General features: G+C 42.8%; 1 protein-coding gene across 2 annotated transcripts in view; it reads left to right on the top strand.

Moving 5' to 3' along the window:
- Window positions 1-16,354: 16,354 nt before the first annotated feature.
- Window positions 16,355-21,177, top strand: part of ltk (leukocyte receptor tyrosine kinase) — a 75,870-nt gene continuing 71,047 nt past the window's right edge. For both annotated transcript variants that reach the window (XR_009769841.1, XM_061697192.1), the window contains exon 1: window positions 16,355-16,660. Coding sequence is in view for 1 of the 2 variants with exons in the window: in XM_061697192.1 (XP_061553176.1) it covers window positions 16,594-16,660 (67 nt within the window). In the remaining variant the exon portion in view is untranslated. The remainder of the gene's footprint in view (window positions 16,661-21,177) is intronic.

Here is a 21,177-nt window from a genome sequence, read left to right as displayed (position 1 = left end):
CCAATTACTCAGTTGAGTTATAACGTTGCTGACTTAAGTACTCGACCCAAAATAACAGCGGTATGACAGCATTTTTACCCACACGTGCAGAAGCCAAAAGCCAGGTTTATTGGGGTTGTCTTCATTGTCTCCTGACACATTTTCCCTTTTTATGACTGTATGTTGAACGTGTATGCTTAATTGTTGCTCCACGGCGATTCCACCTGGTACTGCTTCCTCTCCTGTTCCCTCGTAGCCCTATGTTCTGTCCAGCTAGGTCTTTCTGTATCAAAACTTGGTCCCTGTACAAACATAACACACTACGATTGATACCATTAATATTTTTTTGCATGGATTCTCATAAAATCTGAATAGGAACTTTCTGCATATTTTGCAAAAAAAAAAAAAAAAAAACGAGACTCATTTCGTATTGATAATGAGATTGATAACACCCTGCCGACAAGTAGAGCTTGGATTTATCAGTGTTTGCCTGTTGTAGCCTTGTTAGAATCTGCTCCTCTAAAGAGAACGCGTCTACTTCCATTTGTTTTGCATTGACGTCCAAAGATGATGTTACGTGGAAACACTGACTGCAAACCGATATCATCCATGTGAATGTGAGGAATTTCTCCCTTATCTGTGAGCAGATCAAAACAAATGTGAGGTGATGTTGTCTTTTGCGGAGGTACACACATCAAAATATTTAATGTTTAAATACCGGACCATCAGTTGTATGATCTGGACAATTCCCCATTTTGAAATAAATGTCCTTCCTGACCCTACGGCGTCAAAGATGTTTTGCAGTTGTGTGCTTTTGGATAGCACATGAACTACCGTAAATGCATTCAACGTAAGCCCAGAAGCTGCAGCTGAGATGCCATTTAGTAAAGGTTCAGGTGGTAACAAGTTCAAACGCAGATGCAATTTAGGTGCATTATCTTCGGCGAACTTGCTTCTTAACCCACAAAACTGAGATGAAGTTGATTGGCGCATGTGTCGACAACATGGCCTGGATTTACAACGTCGTATTTGGTAATCTGCCTTGTGACGATGAGGATTTAAATGTATTGAAACCTGTCTCGCTGCTTTGAATCAAATGTTTTGGACAGTATGGTTGGACCTCAGTGGGAATCAACACAATCTCTTCTGGGAAGCGGATTGAGCTCCAATGTATTTTTTCACCCCCAGTTTTCCCAATACGAAATAATCAAAATAGAAATGATCATTTTCAGGGTTACTGTTATAAAATATTTCAACTGTATGTTTTTAGTAACTGTTAAAGTTAATGGGAGTTAAAGAAGTTAAAGAGGAGCCAAACCCAAGATGTCAAAACTTTATATTTTAAATGTGCACATCTTTATCAGCTTCTGTTGACTTAAGTCGACTAAATATTTGTTCCAAAAAATAAGCTGAAAACATTGCATCTACCTTTGTCAGGCGGAATCCTCGCATCTCTAAAATAACTGCTTTTCAGGGAAAAACAAAAAAACAAAACTCCTTGTTGCTTGAGTTACCAAACGCATCATCATTCAACCTTGTTGCGATGTCGTTGTGCACCAGCATCAACACAACGCCACCCCAAAATCATATTCAATTGTTAATTTAATACAATACAAAATTGCTATTTGCTACGCTGCCATTGATTAAAATGGTACACTACAGCACCAGAACAGAAAGTTGTACAAAAAGTACTAAAACATTTTTAAGAGTAGTATATGTGTCATCACTTATTATCGGAGTTAAGATAATGTTTTATAATTTTAATATAAGGGGGACTTAAGCAAACAATGTTTAGAATACATTTTACAGTATGTGCCAACACTAGTTGAAACAAAGTACTCTGATTTATATTGCGTTAGTGGAAAAAGAGCTGAACAGAGTAATTAATCAACATAAGCCATGTTGGGCGAAATCATTATCAGCAGCAGACTGGAAGCGGCGTCAAAGCACCAGAAGGGAGTTACCCGCTAACAGGGCCCGTCCACTATGTCGGCTGACCGATTGCTCCAGCTGTCCCCACATCGTCTCTTCTTTTTATGCATTATTAACAATTTTAAAAGGATGAAAATAGCTCAAGAAAAATAGCTTTTTCCACTTCCGATCCCATACCAATATTGCAGCCTTGAATCTTAGCCGATACCAATATCGGTCCGATCCAATCTCAGCAATAATCGTTCTTACTTTACTTATTTTGTAGGATGGAATGTTAGAAACGCCTTGATGAAGTGATATTACTCAAACAGAGAACAATAATCAACAACAGTAAGTATGAGGAAAAACTAAAATTTTTTTATTATTAACCAATGGGTTACATAAAGTCACTTGTCCACAGATGGCAGATGGTCCGGAACCTGGGTCCCTCATAATGGCAGCCGATGATCTTAACCATTGGGCCACGGCTGCACAAAACATAAAAGATGCCTACGAAAAATTCTCCAAGCAGTTTAAGTTGTAATGGCTTGAAGTTGGGCTTGTTTGTTTTGAACAAAGCCACGACTGATATTGGATTAAATGTGGCTTGGCGGGAGTCTTAATTCTGTGCTTTTCCATGGACCGCAGTATTAGTTGAAGCTGAGTTCTGAAGTCGTGCTCCATTATCAGTGTCTAGTCGCCAACTGCGTCTCTATTCATTCAGCTGTCATCATTTGACTATTGACTGTAAGAAGTCAGATAGTGCCGGCGCCCTTTGCAAACTGTTTCTGTTCCAGATCAAGACGGAGACGCCTTTCTCTAAGGACCCTGGCTTTCTGATTGTCATTTTCTTCAAAACATAAAGTATATTTATAGTAGACATACTGTTATACTCTACTTGAGTATCGCACATTCTTTCATGACCTCAACCATGACCCAACCAAAACCAAAGTTACGTACTGAACTGTGACTTCTTTGAACTGTCACACCCCTACTTTTTTTAGTAAATGTTTAAGCTTGTAAAAAAAAAAAAAATATATATATATATATATATATAAATTGGACAGACTGTTTTTCTTCATGTTCTGGAAAGGAAGAATACATTTGCTAGCTTTTTCTTCATTTTTGTGTTAAAAGAGAGTAACCTGTTTCGAAGCCACAGGGAAAGAACACCTTTTATGAAAACGACATGCTGGATGTCTTTTATTATGGGAACAACGTAAAATTCGGAAGACTTTACAGAGCAATCACTAAAATACTCATTTCTGCCTAACATGCCAGTGGTTGTACCTCTTTAAGACTTATTAGGAAATAGTCTGAATATTTCAAAGCTGACAAGTATATACCTCATTTGGCCGAAATGCTGTGCTAACCTTCATAAAACATCACAAGAATCCTCCTCAAATCTCAATGTGTCTGCAAGCACAGATGATTTGGAGTTTTGATGGAGCACAGTTTAATAGAGTCAAATTGTCCAAAATTGAAGAGTAGATGGAATGAGCCGGATATTGATCTTTAAACATGATCCTTGTGTGAGCTCAGGTCCCCTTAAGTGTCAGCCACATCGTTCATGCTTCCACCGGGCCTGCAAGCAGCGGAGATAATGCATGCTTCATCTCTCACGGCACAATATCAGGACACCAAGCATCAGATAATACTTCTGGTGTTTCTTTACAGTGTCATATTTTTAAAATATTTTTATTTGGCTACTCCACAAATCACTGCTCTGCTACTTTTGTTTTGAATATCAGACTCGCATCACTGCCAAGAATGGAGCCCATCATTGTTACTTTGTTTTAATAACCCAAGTGTTGACAGCCTTGGATAATGAATGGAATGTTTTGAGCCTGATTAATGCACACTGTTGAAAATCAGGTCTGCCGTTAACCTTTGAATTGCGTCGATTTAAAAAAATATATACAGCCAAGGTATTGATAACATCAATTGTAACTACTTATTGTGTATAGTGATAACTGTGAGATGAGCTGCAAGTACATTACCAATGCTGAATCTGTCGAATATCTGCTGGTTGTGTTGTTTTCGTCTAAAATAGTGGTGAACTAACCCACCTCAAGCTCTGACCTGGATTCATTGGGCAAACGTAACCAAAACGGCAGCACCAAAAAAAGGTTTGGAATGAAAGTTTGGTGTCTTAACACATAATTATCTTCATGCAAAGATGATCATCAGTCGTGTAATTAGCATTCTATGTCGTGTGTTGCCATTTCTTGGCTTTGCTCTGCATTTTTCCACACCAATCCCCCCCCCCATCTTTTTAAACTACACTTACTTAACAAGAATTGATACTCTGATAACAACAGACACGCTTCAGCCCATCTGCAGTTGAGCAACTAAACACACACCTTGCCACTATGTTTGTGTTTCAAATGATGACAAACCAGCTCCACTTACCAGTCTTCTGACATGAGTGTGATCATTGACTCGAGTCTTTGTTGACTTGATTGCTCCCCTCACTGCCAGCATAATGAGGTTTAATACCTCGCCATGTCCTTTTCTTCATTATGTGCTTCCTTTCTTCTTCCTTAATTATCATTCCATCTTCACACTGTGCCTGCGACATGTTCACTTGTATTACTAAGCAACCACTTGGTGACGGTATTTGAATGTTCCACAGAGGATTGCTGAAGTCAAAGCTGCGAGGATGGCGCGCATTTACGAAAGCAGTTTGTTTCACGGAGACAAAAGAGTCATGAAAATACAAAAGTGTGAAAGATCTGGTTACAATAACACGTGTGAACAAACCAATTGTTGGTTCAAATCAAATGCCACTGAGCAGTGTAACAATTATCACTTGGCATTCACCTTGTGATGTGAAATTCCCTGCGAGATGGCACTATTTCTCTTCTTTCTAAAACATATCTTACATTTAATACATCCCAGCCCACGCCAACTTCACCGAGCAATCATGTAGGGCCCGCTAAATTGACCAAATCTGTGCATTCACCAAAGCTCAATGCAGCTCTGCTTACCTGCTGGCTTTTTGACAGGAGAGCAGGGGCGTCACATCCGTGAGGGATGTTTGTGTTTCTGCATGATTGTGCCCCTGCATGACAATGCTTCAAACAGTGTACTTTGGCCGTTGCTTGATAGTGACTTCGGATCTTCACCCAGCCTAGCTGACTGTGTCATGGGTGCACAAACTCGGTGCGGGGGCGGTTATGTTAATTTGCTGTTGTGTAACAGGAGGGCGGGAAATCAGACGCTCGCATACACTTTTACAGGAATAGGCAGAGAACAAAAGGTCTACTTTTGTACAGAAACTTTTTGTATGCAACCAATTAAAAAGTCAATTTTTAATAATTTTGTCCATGCCCCCTTTAATACAAAAGTAATGATTAAATGGTGAAACCAATAAGAATAGAGAATCATAACTCTTCCTAGCAACGAGGTGACCAGGAAAGATATGATCTAGGTTGCTGCATTCATAAAAGATAGGACAATACTTTTTTGATTCCCAGTGGGGAAAATTTATATTTCTTTCTTAAATGTATTATTGTGTGAATGCTGAATGCATATGTTATTCTACCTTAATTTGTATCTTTATTTTTCTTTTTTATTATTCCGCCGTGTTTTTTGACGGGCTTCTCCTTCGCCATTTTACATCCGATTCACTCCGTTCCAACTTTGACGTGTTTGAAAAATTCACGCGAAACATTCATCAAAGCCGCAACATTTTTACATTACCCACAATTCCACATTTTACACCCAAATAATGCCCATTCATTCCCAATGACACTGTCAACAAAATACTTTCACATCATTCTCTTTCACTTATGAAACATTCAGCTCATCCAAAACTTCTTCAACACACATTCCCGTATTCCCCACATTCCCATATTACCCACATTCCACATTTTTCACCCACATTTTACTGTTGAAACACCCACATTCTCCCCCATTCCATTCTATTCAGCCTTCTTCCCCCCTGCTTCCACACTTCTTCACCAATTCAAACCTTTCCACTTACTACATGTTTTCCACATTCCCACATAACCCACCTTCTGCACTCTGCGACACTAAAATACCCGCATTTTAGCCACAATAAGACAAATTCTACATTTTTAGCTGCCATTTCCTTATTTCTCAACCGATTCCCACCGTTCCAACTTCTACGTGTTCAGCTCATTCAAGCACATGTTTGCAATCAGCGTTGGAGCATTCACACGCAATTTCTCCAGGAATTGCACCTTCCAGTTATTATTATTTTGCTCATTTAAACATCCATCCATCCCTTTTCTGAGCCGCTTCTCCTCACTCGGGTCGCGGGCGTGCTGGAGCCTATCCCAGCTGTCATCGGGCAGGAGGCGGGATACACCCTGAACTGGTTGCCAGCCAATCGCAAGGCACACACAAACAAACAACCATTCGCACTCACATTCACACCTACGGGCAATTTAGAGTCTCCAATTAATGCATGTTTTTGGGATGTGGGAGGAAACCGGAGTGCCCGGAGAAAACCCAAGCAGACACGGGGAGAACATGCAAACTCCACACAGGCGGGGCCGGGGATTGAACCCGGGTCCTCAGAACTGTGAGGCAGACGCGCGAACCAGTCGCCCACCGTGCCGCCTAATCAAACATATGAATAGCAAAATGAGTGAAACTAATAATTTTGGAGTGGTCTCTTTTTTCAGAGTTCTATAGTTCAGTAGTTTAGTTTTATTTGAAGTGAAACACATAGATTCACTGCACACACGAGTAAAATATTTCATAATGATTTTTTTAAAATCGTGATTAGAGCTTTCATCAAAGAAAAAATGTAAAAGAAAGCGTCATCATGAAATTAGAATTATAAGACAATCAAAATTATTTTTACATGATATAAATAATGTAGGAATACATTTTTTGAAGCACTTTTAAACTGTTTTTTTTGGTTTTTTTTTAAATCGCAAATGTACGCATCTCATCAATGTAGGGTCAAAAGAAAACACATTGGCGTCTCTCCTCTGACGAACACGCAGAGAGGGCGGAGCGGATCGCGGTGATGACGTCAGTGCAGCAGCATCAGCATCCCTAAAATAAAAAAACAAAAAAACCCACATCACTCCATGTCGACCATTGCGCAACTCGGCGCGACGAGCGAGCAACCAACTAAAAGCCGCAACAGCCCCGCCGCCTCTCTTGGGGCTGCTTGCGTGCGTCTCATCTGCGCTACTTGAGGAGCTAAAGACGCCCGAACCAGCGCGGACTCTTGTTTTCAGGGGTGGATTTGCCCCCAACACAACGGAGCCATGGACGATGTTAAAAAGCCAAGAGTTGTTACTCCTCTTCTTCTTCTTCACGTCGCCATTCTCTTAAGTAAGTGACAAGTTCAATCAATCGACTGACTCCTAAAACTGAAACTTTTCTCTCTTAACGGGTTGCTGTTATTTCATCCCTGTTTTTAAACTTTGAAATATTGAAACTCTCATTTTGAGGCGCACTTTCAGACATGTTTGCATTTATATGTACTGTACATTAAACAATAACATCGAGCCAAACTTGACAGGATTGTAATTAAATTAATTCATATTTGACTTCCAAGGCTTTAGTCACAGGAAGTTGATTGGAAAGCAAAAATAATTAAATAAATAAATAAAACTACTTTTTTTAAGCTAATACATTATACAGCGTATATATAATTGTATATATTGAAAAGTAAAATATATTTTTTAACCTTAGTAATGCTTTATACAGTACATATAATTGTATATACATATAGTTTTAGATAATGTATATAGTATACACGCTATATATTGTGTATATATAGTGTATATATTGTGTGTATACACTGATACCCCGAACTGCTCCCCGGGCGCTACAGCTGCCCCCTGCTCCAGTGTGTCCACTAACAAGTGTGTGTGTTCACTGTGATGGGTAAAATGCAGGGAAACAAATTTCATGTGCAGGCATGCATGTACATGACAATAAAGGTGATTCTTATTCTTCTTCATAATTTGTATATGCACACTGTATGTATATACATTGTTTATATTTACAAACACCTATACATATATAAATACCTTTATACATATATGTATATATGTATACACAGTGTATATAATGCCTTTATATGTATGTGTGTATATAATATTGTATTTTCGCTATAGTGATTTCATTTACTAAACTCCAGAGGGTCAAGGCATTTGTCAGAGATCTTTTTGCATTGCATTTTGAATTGTAACCTAAAAAAAAGCAATACTGAATATATTTTAATCTGTATGTCAATTTAGGGTGAGGGAGTCATCTAATCTATTGATCTAAAAACCAGGGCAGTGAATGCGCTTCATTCACTTTGAAAACATATGCACTTTTTCCTGCGTTATAGCCATGAAACGCTTGAGTTTTTGTAGTCATATGCAGTACACGCGCTGTATGTCAATTGTTCCATGCATGCTGATTTATGAAATTTCTTTATTTAAAGTGGCAGGCTTCATTCACCCTGGCACTGCAAATTCAAATTCACATTGAAAATCACCCACCCTGGCACACATGCAGGACATAAGCCACAGGATGGAGAAGAATGTAGTGTCGATAATTGCTTTCTGCAATCTTTCCCCAGCATTGATTTGTGCCAAAACTCTCCTCCTCCCTACCATCGACGGGTCATGGGTAGCTGTAGCTTTAAATATTATACAGGGTTCAAATGCACACATGTAATAATACTTGATATAATTTCACTGCTAATTGTTCAGGCCTCTTTGCATTGAAGTGGAACCTTGCAGCTACTGGCTTTCTCTTTAGGTTTCTGATCAGAACATTTGGAGTATTTAGCCACATTTCTTGGACCTGGGACAAATTGGATCATTCAACATGACAGAGCAGGAGAGCGTGGTCAATTTTTGTTTAGCTCTATTAATGAAGCAGGCTTTCCCGAACCTTTTCAGCTCAAGACCCAAATTCGAAGTGGAATTCCTCCCTCAACTGCAAATTAGTTGTCACGAGCTGATTGTAAATGGACCCAGAAGCAAGCGGAGGCTGAGGGTTGTGGTGAAAGGTTTATTGAAGAGGATATACAGATGGATCCTTGGGGCGTATTGGCAGGTCGTCGAGACTGGGAACGTGTGGCAGGTGGATGGCTTGGTGTTGTGGCGGTGGAGGTGGATGGCTTGGTGGTGTGGCGGAGGAGGTCAGCACGGTGGGGAACACGGAAGGAGCACTGAGGAGAAGGAAGAACACTGAGGTCAGAAGGATATCTAAGACTGGCGTAGAGAGAGGGCGACAGGGGCGCAAAGCGCCACCCGGGTTCCAGCAAAAGTACTGCAGGGCGTAGCTCATGACAGTACCCCCCTCTCAACGGACGCGTCCTGCCTGGCTTCGCCGGGTGAGCCGCGTAAAAGTCCGAAAGAAGGGAGTCGTGAAGGGTTAGCTTTCGGGAAATTCAGGAGCGCTCCTCCGGACCATACTATACCCCTCCCTGTCTACCCGGTACTGGTAACCCCTCCCCCTGGGCCTCACATCGACAAATCTGATCTACCTTGTACTCAGGCGTCGGGGAACAACAAAGGTCCGCGAGCCGTTTATTTTTCTCTGCAGACCAGACCAAGGCCGCCCTGACATCCTTCCAAACGGACTGGACCCTTTTTAGGTGATCCCTTACCGCAGGAACTTACACCGCATGCTCATGTACCTTAAATGACGGAGGTTGGCAACCGTAGCAGGCCATGGACGGAGACATACCAGTAGAGGACCTGGTGAGGGAGTTGTGGGCGTACTCAATCCATGGGAGGAATGAGCTCCAGGAGATTGGGTTGCGTGCGGCAACGCAGCGAAGAGCTGATTCCAGAGACTGATTCGCCCTCTCCGTCTGGCCGTTGGTCTGTGGGTGGTACCCGGAAGACAAGCTGGCTGACCCAACGAACCAGGAGGAGGGGAGGATAGTTTCATGTTCTGTAGGGCTGGGTGAGTATATGCGAGACAGGGTGTCAGGTTTTGCTGTTGCGGGATCCAGGTCGGAAGGAGAGGCTGAAATTAAATCTGCTCAAAAAAAGGGCCAAGCGAGCCAGGTCTTTGCCGAAAACAGGGGAGAGATCATAATATTCCTCAGGTACCCGGGAGAGGTCAACAGGTGTGGCAGATGGTGGTGTTTTACAGAAGGGCGGTATGGCAGAGAGCAGGCAGTGTGAATGGCAGTGAGGGCTCCATCCAGTCATCGACAAGTGCGTCCAGTCTATGGCGGGGTTATGTTTTTTTTGAGCCAGGGAATTCCGAGCAATAGTGGAGCCTCAGGGGAAGGGATGACAAAAAGAGGGATGTCTTCACGATGATTTCCAGAAATAAACAGTGTGAATGGAAATGTTTGTTGGGTGACAGGAGATATGACTCGCCCACCAGAGCTGTAACTTTCTTGGGAAACGGAGTCGTTGGAGAGCGAGTTGGAGCTGATGTGCCAGTCCTTCATAAATGAAATTGTCGTCTGCTCCAGAATCAATGAGGGCAACTATGGGCGGATTGTGAGCGGGACCAAGAATGCAAGCGGGAACGGTCATACGGGAGGAAGAGCTTGGGGAAGCAGTAATTCTGTTCACCACGGTGCTCACGGGTTGTGGTGAGCCTTGTCTTTTGGGCGTAAGGGGGATGTGGCAATGAAGTGGCCGGATTTACTGCAATAAATACACAGTCGAATCAAATGACTGGAGTACCGAGCAGGAGTTGTGCCATAACGCGGTTGCCCATTTAGCTGCTTTGCCGCGGAGAATGTTAGTAACAAACGTGACCTTTGATTATTCAGTGGGATAACTTAACGGTTATAGGTTGAAAACTAGGGAGCAATTTAGGAGGATTTGGCTACAAGCACCTAAGCCCCCAGACTAGGGCTCGGGCGGAGGGACATGAGGTTCTTTGTAAGGGGGGCGGGGTGGCTCAGAGGCTGCGGGCTCGGAAGGATTACTTCCAGGAAGATGTTCTGATTGCATTTTCGAAGTAATGCGGGAGACTTGCTACGCCAGGGAATGTAAGGATGCCATGATCTCTTGCAGATCCTTGTCCTGTCTCCCTATACGGGCCCCTTGGAGGGCGAATGCATGTTGTAACGCCTCTGGGGTTGCTGGCATGCTGTGGCTAGAATATTCTGTCACGATCTGATTATAACTAGACCCAGAAGCAAGCGGAGGCTGAGAAGTTTGTGGTGAAAGGTTTATTGAAGAGGATATTAAGGTGGATCCTTGGGGCGTATTGGCAGGTCGCCGTGACGGGGAACGTGTGGCGGGCGGTGGCGTGAGCAGGTGGATGGCTTGGTGGCATGGCGGAGGAGGACAGCACGGCAGGGAACACGGGAGGAACACTGAGGAGAAGGAAGAACACGGAGGTCAGAAAGATATCTAAGACTGGCGTAGCTTACGTGCACGTTTGAGAGCCGTTGTACCGCAGAACGCTAATACTCTGCTGAGGATTTACGGGATCTGGTAGGTTTTAATGCAGGTGGTAATGAAGGCTGATTGGTGACAGGTGTGCGGCCGAGGAGGTGCTGATTACTGTGAAGAGAGAGGGGAAGGGAGAGAGAAAGAGGGCGAGAGGGGCACCAAGCGCCACCCGAGCTCCAACAAAAGTACTGCAGGGAACAGCTCAAGATACTAGTAAAGTAAAAACCATCAGATGTTGCCATATAACATAGACATACAGTAGAGTATGATGAACATAAACTAATGATAAACAACACAGAACACCAAGAATGTGATATTTAAATTTAGGCACCCCAACATTAGACTATTAAAAGTAACACAATCAGTAATTTATTTATTTTTTATTTTTTTGCATCTTTTGAGAAATGTAAAATATGATACTGATATTTTAACAAGCAACAAGAAGTCCAACTGCAACTTCCTGCTATTTTGTGTCAGTACACCGCTGTGTCAGGCCTCCGTTAACAATAATGATGGATGTCTGTTTAGTTCGGCTTGGTTGAAGTTCAGTTTGCTCTTTATAATTCTTCTGCTCCTTTTGCATCGCGCTTGACAGCAGCGATATCGCTAGTTTGCTCCCAGTTGTATTAAAAATAGCAAAATGGCACTGCGCTATTTGGCAGAAACTAGCAGAGGGCAATGTAAAGTGTCTCAACATTTTTGCCTGCGAAAGAAGTAAAGAAGTCGAGTTCTGATGATACCAGCTAGCCAGTCATAGCAGACACTTTTGTCAAGGGTCAATTCATTAATTTTTGCCTCGTAAAACAAATTGATTTGAAGTCATTTAAATATCATGCTATGACATAGTTGAAAATCAGACTGAAAAAGCCTCACATCGCCTTGTTTGAATTTTGCCCGGTATGTCGTTATTGCCTGCGATTAACTGGCATCCACTACAGGATGTACCCCTCCTCATGCGCGAAATCTGCTGGGTTAGACTCCAGCACACCCACAACCCTAATGAGGATAAGTGGTATCAAGGATGAATGTCCTTATTGTGAGAACATTCAACCATACATGAAAATATTCTCTTCTCTTCTCACAATAGGGACCCATAATACCTCCCATTAATGCTTTCCGACATCGGAACCGGCGGGGACTCACAGTCAATGACGGAGAATGTGTAGTTGTGTGACAGTTGAGTGCATCCACTTTCAATAGCACATCGTTCTGCTAATACCTTGTTTTGAATGACTGCTGAGCACCAGTGACACTCGAGCCAACCGTTGACACGCTCAGATGAAATGTCATTAATGCTCGTGGCGCACACACTCACCATTCAGCTCAATGGAACTTAAATGATGAAATTCAAATTATTAGCTAAATATTATTCCTTGATAAAAGGATAAAACAACTCAGATTAAATGCAAACGGTCTGTTAAACAAACAAACAAAAAAAAGTGAAATACAACTGAACTGTACTCGGGCAGTGATTCTTTCACATATCACTAGTGGTCCTCGTACCACACTTTGAGAATCAATGCCATAGTCGACATCATTTTTTTTTTTTTTTAGACAGCTAACAAGTTGAGCCAATGGCCTCGAGACATAATTAATCAACAAAAAATTCCACACAATCAAACAAATTCTTAGTGAGTAGTTAATTCAAAGGAATTATGCAGGGGGCAGAACTAGTGGTTAGCACATCTGCCTCACAGTTCTGAGGTTCAGGGTTCAAATGTCAGCTCCAGCCTTCCTGTGTGGAGTTTGCAGCTCTCTCCCTGCTTGCTTGGGATTTCTCCAGGTGCTTCGGTTTCCCCCCGGATTCCAGTAAGAAGACTCAAACCAGATACCGATGTTGACATTTAGCTAACCGAATGAGAGACTCATTTACCGAACAACCGTGGCAGCTGCGGACTCGCCACTAACGGTAATTTCATTACACAGAAATCCACCCACATATACGGTACCAAACCAAATCTTTAAACTGTGAGGCAGACGTGCTCACCACGAGACAAATATGTGGGGATTACCATAATATGATGACTCTATTATCATTGTTGTAAGATTATTACTTTTTGTCAGTGACATAAATTGACCACAATCTTGTTAAATTGCTGGCGTTTTGCAGCTGTCGTTGCGCATTCATCCAGTCATAGCATTCATGCAGTCATAGCCCTGTGTTTCATGAAAAAAATAGAAACGTCAAAGAAAGTCAAGCGTGTACCATATTTCTGTATACTTGTCTGTGTTGTACAATCGTTATTCCTCAGACATTGCACTGCCCCATGTCCAATATGGTGCTCATTTGTAATGTTATAACCAAGCTTTATCTTTTCAAAGTGGAGCATGTGTCCCTACTTTGCATGAATTGGATGACTTTGCATTAACTAGCTGCCTCGTCCTCTCAGCGTCGAGCTGTCCCGGTCGCTTCCTCCGCGCTCACTTTCACGCTGTATAGCAGTGTTGCTCCTAAAGCAGCAGCAGCAGCAAAAGCGAGCCCGCAAAGTGGCTGGATGAGAGCCAGCTTTATGTTGCAGATGAAAGATGCGCTTCCGAGGCATCATTTGGCCATCTACTCCACGGACATGTGAGCTAGCAGGGAGGTGTGTTGCTCCCCACGTGAGTCATGCAGTTGAAGGACCTTTTCTTTATTCTGGTCTTTAGGAACAAAGCATGAAAAGCAAGCAGTTCTGACGGCTGAAGAATACTTGAGGGCACAATTTCAATTTCAGACAAAAGTGTTGCAGTCCTGTCTTGATTGTTCTTTTTTTTCTTTCCTTTACATTGGACTTTGTGATTAGTTCATCGCCTTGGTTGCATTTGGGCTTGTATTATGTTGAAATGTAAATGATTATTTATTTGCCCATATGAAAATGTATTTTAAAAAGTCTAAAATGTATGTAGAGAAAACCAACAAAACGCATGCATCGATTTCCATTTTGGCCTTTCCTCAGTTGAGTCTATCCCAGTTGACTTTTGGAGAGAAGCAAGGCACACCCTGCACTCGTCACTAGCCAATCTCAGGGCACATTTAGAAAACCATTCACACTCACATTAACACCAATGGACAATTTAGTCTTCACTGAACCTAACAGGTTTTTGGAATGTGGGAATAGTACCAGGAGAAAACCCTGCCAAGCATGGGGAGAGCACGCAGACTCCAAACGGGAAGGCCTGAGATGAGATTCAAACCCCTAACCTCAGAACTGTAAGGCAGATATCTGTGTACCCCACTTCAGACTAAATTTCCAATAGCAGTTTTGGTTGTTTGTCTCGATGTGCCCTGTGATTATTTGTTGACCAGTTAAGGGGATATCCTGCTTTTCGTGCAAATTCTGATCTTTTATATTGTGCCAAGCTGAATTGTTGGGATTATTCTGACAAGAAAAGCAAGCATTTTACTGCCAATTCAATGCCAGCAAACAACATCAAACAACCACTTGTTGGGTATTGTTTTCCTTTTCATCAAGCAGCAAATCTTACAATGCAGTGATGTCTTCAGTAAATTAGATAATTGCTTGAGGCCTCATGTTAGTCCCAGTTATACAATGTGTTGCAGTGTTGATGGCTGATGTGTTCATTGAAGCCTGCTAACAATTGACAGGGGGGATAGGACTTCTGAAGACAGATGAACTTTCTGACATACTTTTTGACTTACGCACATAATTCATTACATAGAACAAGGCTTGTGGAACAACCAAAAAATGTTTCTAATTTCGTAACTTAAGACTCTCTGGAGTGACTTTGCAATGCACAATAAAAACAGACTGTTTTCACCAAGAAGCACATATGCACAAGATGCTAACAAAGTGGCCAATGTTGAGGGCTCCACGGCCGCATGATGTATCACAAGACTCGAGTGCAAGTCAGTTCATCGCTGCATCACGTGAAGGCAAAAGCCGCCAAGGTGGAGGCTACTGTGGAGGCTATTGGTTTGTTGTGTAAAATAGGAAGTAGACACGCTCTTTCATGCATGCTGAAGCAGTTACTCATCCTTGGGACATGCCGTGAACATTGATTGGTCACAGTGATGTTCTGGTCTAACTTCAGAACCAGACATGGGCTGGGTTTACACTGCAGGTCCAAGTGCCAAATTCTGATTTGATGGCGGTCTTCAATTTCCATGTACACAAGTGAAACACATCAGATATGACAGTGTTTTACATTGACTGTACACATGAAACAACCCATATGCGTAGATGCCCAAATTCCACGTAAATAACTCCACAAACTTCAACACCAGCCAATAACAACAGTCAGTTTTTGCATGAATAAGTACCCAAGAAGTAGCTCTCAGTTTTAAAAAGGTTGGTGACTCTAGTTAGACAAAAATAAAAAGGTAATTTTAATCAAACATATCCATCCATCGATTTTCTGAGCCGCCTATCCTCACAAGGGTCGCAGAAGTGTGGGAACCTATCTCAGCTATCATCGGGCAGGAGGCGGGGGTACACCCTGAAGTGGTTGCCAGCCAATCGCAGGGCACATACAAACAAACAACCATCCGCACTCACATTCACACCAAGGAGCAATTTAGAGACTTCAATTAACCTACCATGCATGTTTTTGGGATGTGGGAGGGAACCAGAGTGCCTGGAAAAAACCCACGCAGGCACAGGGAGAACATGCAAACTCCACACAGGCGGGGCTGGGGATTGAACCCCGGTCCTCAGAACTGTGAGGCAGACGCGCGAACCAGTCGGTCACCGTGCCGCCTAATCAAACATAATTTTGGAGTGGTCTCTATTTTCAGAGTTCTATAGTTCAGTAGTTTATTTTTATTTAAAGTGAAACACATGGATTCACTGCACACAAGAGTAAAATATTTCTTTTTTTTTTTTTAGATCATGATGATTAGAGCTTTCATCAAAAAAAATATAAAAGAAAACGTCATCATGAAATTAGAATATAAGACAATCAAAATTATTTTTACATGATATAAATAATGTAGGAATACATTTTTTGAAGCACTTTTAAACTGTTTTTTTTGTTTTTTTTTTAAATCGCAAATGTACGCATCTCATCAATGTAGGGTCAAAAGAAAACACATTGGCGTCTCTCCTCTGACGAACACGCAGAGAGGGCGGAGCGGATCGCGGTGATGACGTCAGTGCAGCAGCATCAGCATCCCTAAAAAAAAAAATAATAAAAAAAAAATAATAAAAAACATCACTCCATGTCGACCATTCCGCAACTCGGCGCGACGAGCGAGCAACCAACTAAAAGCCGCAACAGCCCCGCCGCCTCTCTTGGGGCTGCTTGCGTGCGTCTCATCTGCGCTACTTGAGGAGCTAAAGACGCCCGAACCAGCGCGGACTCTTGTTTTCAGGGGTGGATTTGCCCCCAACACAACGGAGCCATGGACGATGTTAAAAAGCCAAGAGTTGTTACTCCTCTTCTTCTTCTTCACGTCGCCATTCTCTTAAGTAAGTGACAAGTTCAATCAATGGACTGACTCCTAAAACTGAAACTTTTCTCTCTTAACGAGTTGCTGTTATTTCATCCCTGTTTTTAAACTTTGAAATATTGAAACTCTCATTTTGAGGCGCACTTTCAGACATGTTTGCATTTATATGTACTGTACATTAAACAATAACATCGAGCCAAACTTGACAGGATTGTAATTAAATTAATTCATATTTGACTTCCAAGGCTTTAGTCACAGGAAGTTGATTGAAAAGCAAAAATAATTAAATAAATAAATAAAACTACTTTTTTTAAGCTAATACATTATACAGCGTATATATAATTGTATATATTGAAAAGTAAAATATATTTTTTAACCTTAGTAATGCTTTATACAGTACATATAATTGTATATACATATAGTTTTCGATAATGTATACAGTATATACGCTATATATTGTATATATAGTGTATATATTTATATGTATATACATACTGTATACACTGATACCCCGAACTGCTTCCCGGGCGCTTCAGCTGCCCCCTGCTCCAGTGTGTCCACTAACAAGTGTGTGTGTTCACTGTGATGGGTAAAATGCAGAGAACAAATTTCATGTGCAGGCATGCATGTACATGACAATAAAGGTGATTCTTATTCTTCTTCATAATTTGTATATGCACACTGTATGTATATACATTGTTTATATTTACACACACCTATACATATATAAATACCTTTATATATATATGTATACACAGTGTATGTAATGTTTTTATATGTATGTGTGTAATATATATATGTAATACGTGCACACCTATGATGTATATAATGCCTTTATATGTATGTGTGTAAAAAATATTGTATTTTCGCAATAGTGATTTCATTTACTAAACTCCAGAGGGTCAAGGCATTTGTCAGAGACCTTTTTGCATTGCATTTTGAATTGTAACCTGAAAAAAAGCAATACTGAATATATTTTAATCTGTATGTCAATTTAGGGTGAGGCAGTCATCTAATCTATTGATCTAAAAACCAGGGCAGTGAATGTGCTTCATTCACTTTGAAAACATATGCACTTTTTCCTGCATTATAGCCATGAAACGCTTGAGTTTTTGTAGTCATATGCAGTACACGCGCTGTATGTCAATTGTTCCATGCATGCTGACTTATGAAATTTCTTTATTTAAAGTGGCAGGCTTCATTCACCCTGGCACTGCAAATTCAAATTCACATTGAAAATCACCCACCCTGGCACACATGCAGGACATAAGCCACAGGATGGAGAAGAATGTAGTGTCTATAATTGCTTTCTGCAATCTTTCCCCAGCATTGATTTGTGCCAAAACTCTCCTCCTCCCTATCATCGACGGGTCATGGGTAGCTGTAGCTTTAAATATTATACAGGGTTCAAATGCACACATGTAATAATACTTGATATAATTTCACTGTTAATTGTTCAGGCCTCTTTGCATTGAAGTGGAACCTTGCAGCTACTGGCTTTCTCTTTAGGTTTCTGATCAGAACATTTGGAGTATTTAGCCACATTTCTTGGACCTGGGACAAATTGGATCATTCAACATGACAGAGAAGGAGAGCGTGGTCAATTTTTGTTTAGCTCTATTAATGAAGCAGGCTTTCCCGAACCTTTTCAGCTCAAGACCCAAATTCGAATTCCTCCCTCAACTGCAAATTAGTTGTCACGAGCTGATTGTAAATGGACCCAGAAGCAAGCGGAGGCTGAGGGTTGTGGTGAAAGGTTTATTGAAGAGGATATACAGATGGATCCTTGGGGCGTATTGGCAGGTCGTCGAGACTGGGAACGTGTGGCAGGTGGATGGCTTGGTGTTGTGGCGGTGGAGGTGGATGGCTTGGTGGTGTGGCGGAGGAGGTCAGCACGGTGGGGAACACGGAAGAAGCACTGAGGAGAAGGAAGAACACTGAGGTCAGAAGGATATCTAAGACTGGCGTAGAGAGAGGGCGACAGGGGCGCAAAGCACCACCCGGGTTCCAGCAAAAGTACTGCAGGGCGTAGCTCATGACAATACCCCCCTCTCAACGGACGCGTCCTGCCTGGCTTCGCCGGGTGAGCCGCGTAAAAGTCCGAAAGAAGGGAGTCGTGAAGGGTTAGCTTTCGGGAACTTCAGGAGCGCTCCTCCGGACTATACCCCTCCCTGTCTACCCGGTACTGGTAACCCCTCCCCCTGGGCCTCACATCGACAAATCTGATCTACCTTGTACTCAGGCGTCGGGGAACGACAAAGGTCCGCGAGCCGTTTATTTGTCTCTGCAGACCAGACCAAGGCCGCCCTGATATCCTTCCAAACGGACTGGACCCTTTTTAGGTGATCCCTTACCGCAGGAACTTACACCGCATGCTCCTGTTCCTTAAATGACGGAGGTTGGCAACCGTAGCAGGCCATGGACGGAGACATACCGGTAGCGGACCTGGTGAGGGAGTTGTGGGTGTACTCAATCCATGGGAGGAATGAGCTCCAGGAGATTGGGTTGCGTGAGGCAACACAGCGAAGAGCTGATTCCAGAGACTGATTCGCCCGCTCCGTCTGGCCGTTGGTCTGTGGGTGGTACCCGGAAGACAAGCTGGCTGACCCAACGAACCAGGAGGAGGGGAGGATAGTTTCATGTTCTGTAGGGCTGGGTGAGTATATGCAAGACAGGGTGTCAGGTTTTGCTGTTGCGGGATCCAGGTCGGAAGGAGAGGTTGAAATTAAATCAGCTCAAGAAAAGGGCCCAGTGAGCCAGGTCTTTGCCGAAAACAGGGGAGAGATCATAATATTCCTCAGGTACCTGGGAGAGGTCAACAGGTGTGGCGGATGGTGGTGTTTTACAGAAGGGCGGTATGGCAGAGAGCAGGCAGTGTGAATGGCAGTGAGGGCTCCATCCAGTCATCGACAAGTGCGTCCAGTCTATGGCGGGGTTATGTTTTTTTGAGCCAGGGAATTCCGAGCAATAGTGGAGCCTCAGGGGAAGGGATGACACAAAGAGGAATGTCTTCACGATGATTTCCAGAAATAAACAGTGTGAATGGAAATGTTTGTTGGGTGACAGGAGATATGACTCGCCCACCAGAGCTGTAACTTTCTTGGGAAACGGAGTCGTTGGAGAGCGAGTTGGAGCTGATGTGCCAGTCCTTCATAAATGAAATTGTCGTCTGCTCCAGAATCAATGAGGGCAACTATGGGCGGATTGTGAGCGGGACCAAGAATGCAAGCGGGAACGGTCATACGGGAGGAAGAGCTTGGGGAAGCAGTAATTCTGTTCACCACGGTGCTCACGGGTTGTGGTGAGCCTTGTCTTTTGGGCGTAAGGGGGATGTGGCAATGAAGTGGCCGGATTTACTGCAATAAATACACAGTCGAATCAAATGACTGGAGTACCGAGCAGGAGTTGTGCCATAACGCGGTTGCCCATTTAGCTGCTTTGCCGCGGAGAATGTTAGTAACAAACGTGACCTTTGATTATTCAGTGGGATAACTTAACGGTTATAGGTTGAAAACTAGGGAGCAATTTAGGAGGATTTGGCTACAAGCACCTAAGCCCCCAGACTAGGGCTCGGGCGGAGGGACATGAGGTTCTTTGTAAGGGGGGCGGGGTGGCTCAGAGGCTGCGGGCTCGGAAGGATTACTTCCAGGAAGATGTTCTGATTGCATTTTCGAAGTAATGCGGGAGACTTGCTACGCCAGGGAATGTAAGGATGCCATGATCTCTTGCAGATCCTTGTCCTGTCTCCCTATACGGGCCCCTTGGAGGGCGAATGCATGTTGTAACGCCTCTGGGGTTGCTGGCATGCTGTGGCGAGAATATTCTGTCACGATCTGATTATAACTAGACCCAGAAGCAAGCGGAGGCTGAGAAGTTTGTGGTGAAAGGTTTATTGAAGAGGATATTAAGGTGGATCCTTGGGGCGTATTGGCAGGTCGCCGTGACGGGGAACGTGTGGCGGGCGGTGGCGTGAGCAGGTGGATGGCTTGGTGGCATGGCGGAGGAGGACAGCACGGCAGGGAACACGGGAGGAACACTGAGGAGAAGGAAGAACACGGAGGTCAGAAAGATATCTAAGACTGGCGTAGCTTACGTGCACGTTTGAGAGCCGTTGTACCGCAGAACGCTAATACTCTGCTGAGGATTTACGGGATCTGGTAGGTTTTAATGCAGGTGGTAATGAAGGCTGATTGGTGACAGGTGTGCGGCCGAGGAGGTGCTGATTACTGTGAAGAGAGAGGGGAAGGGAGAGAGAAAGAGGGCGAGAGGGGCACCAAGCGCCACCCGAGCTCCAACAAAAGTACTGCAGGGCACAGCTCAAGATACTAGTAAAGTAAAAACCATCAGATGTTGCCATATAACATAGACATACAGTAGAGTATGATGAACATAAACTAATGATAAACAACACAGAACACCAAGAATGTGATATTTAAATTTAGGCACCCCAACATTAGACTATTAAAAGTAACACAATCAGTAGTTTATTTATTTTTTATTTTTTTGCATCTTTTGAGAAATGTAAAATATGATACT

The sequence above is a fragment of the Phycodurus eques genome, chromosome 14, assembly GCF_024500275.1.
Source record: "Phycodurus eques isolate BA_2022a chromosome 14, UOR_Pequ_1.1, whole genome shotgun sequence".
NCBI lineage: Eukaryota > Metazoa > Chordata > Actinopteri > Syngnathiformes > Syngnathidae > Phycodurus > Phycodurus eques.
Note: the sequence above shows the minus strand (reverse complement) of the source record. Positions and strands in the feature narration are given on the sequence as shown.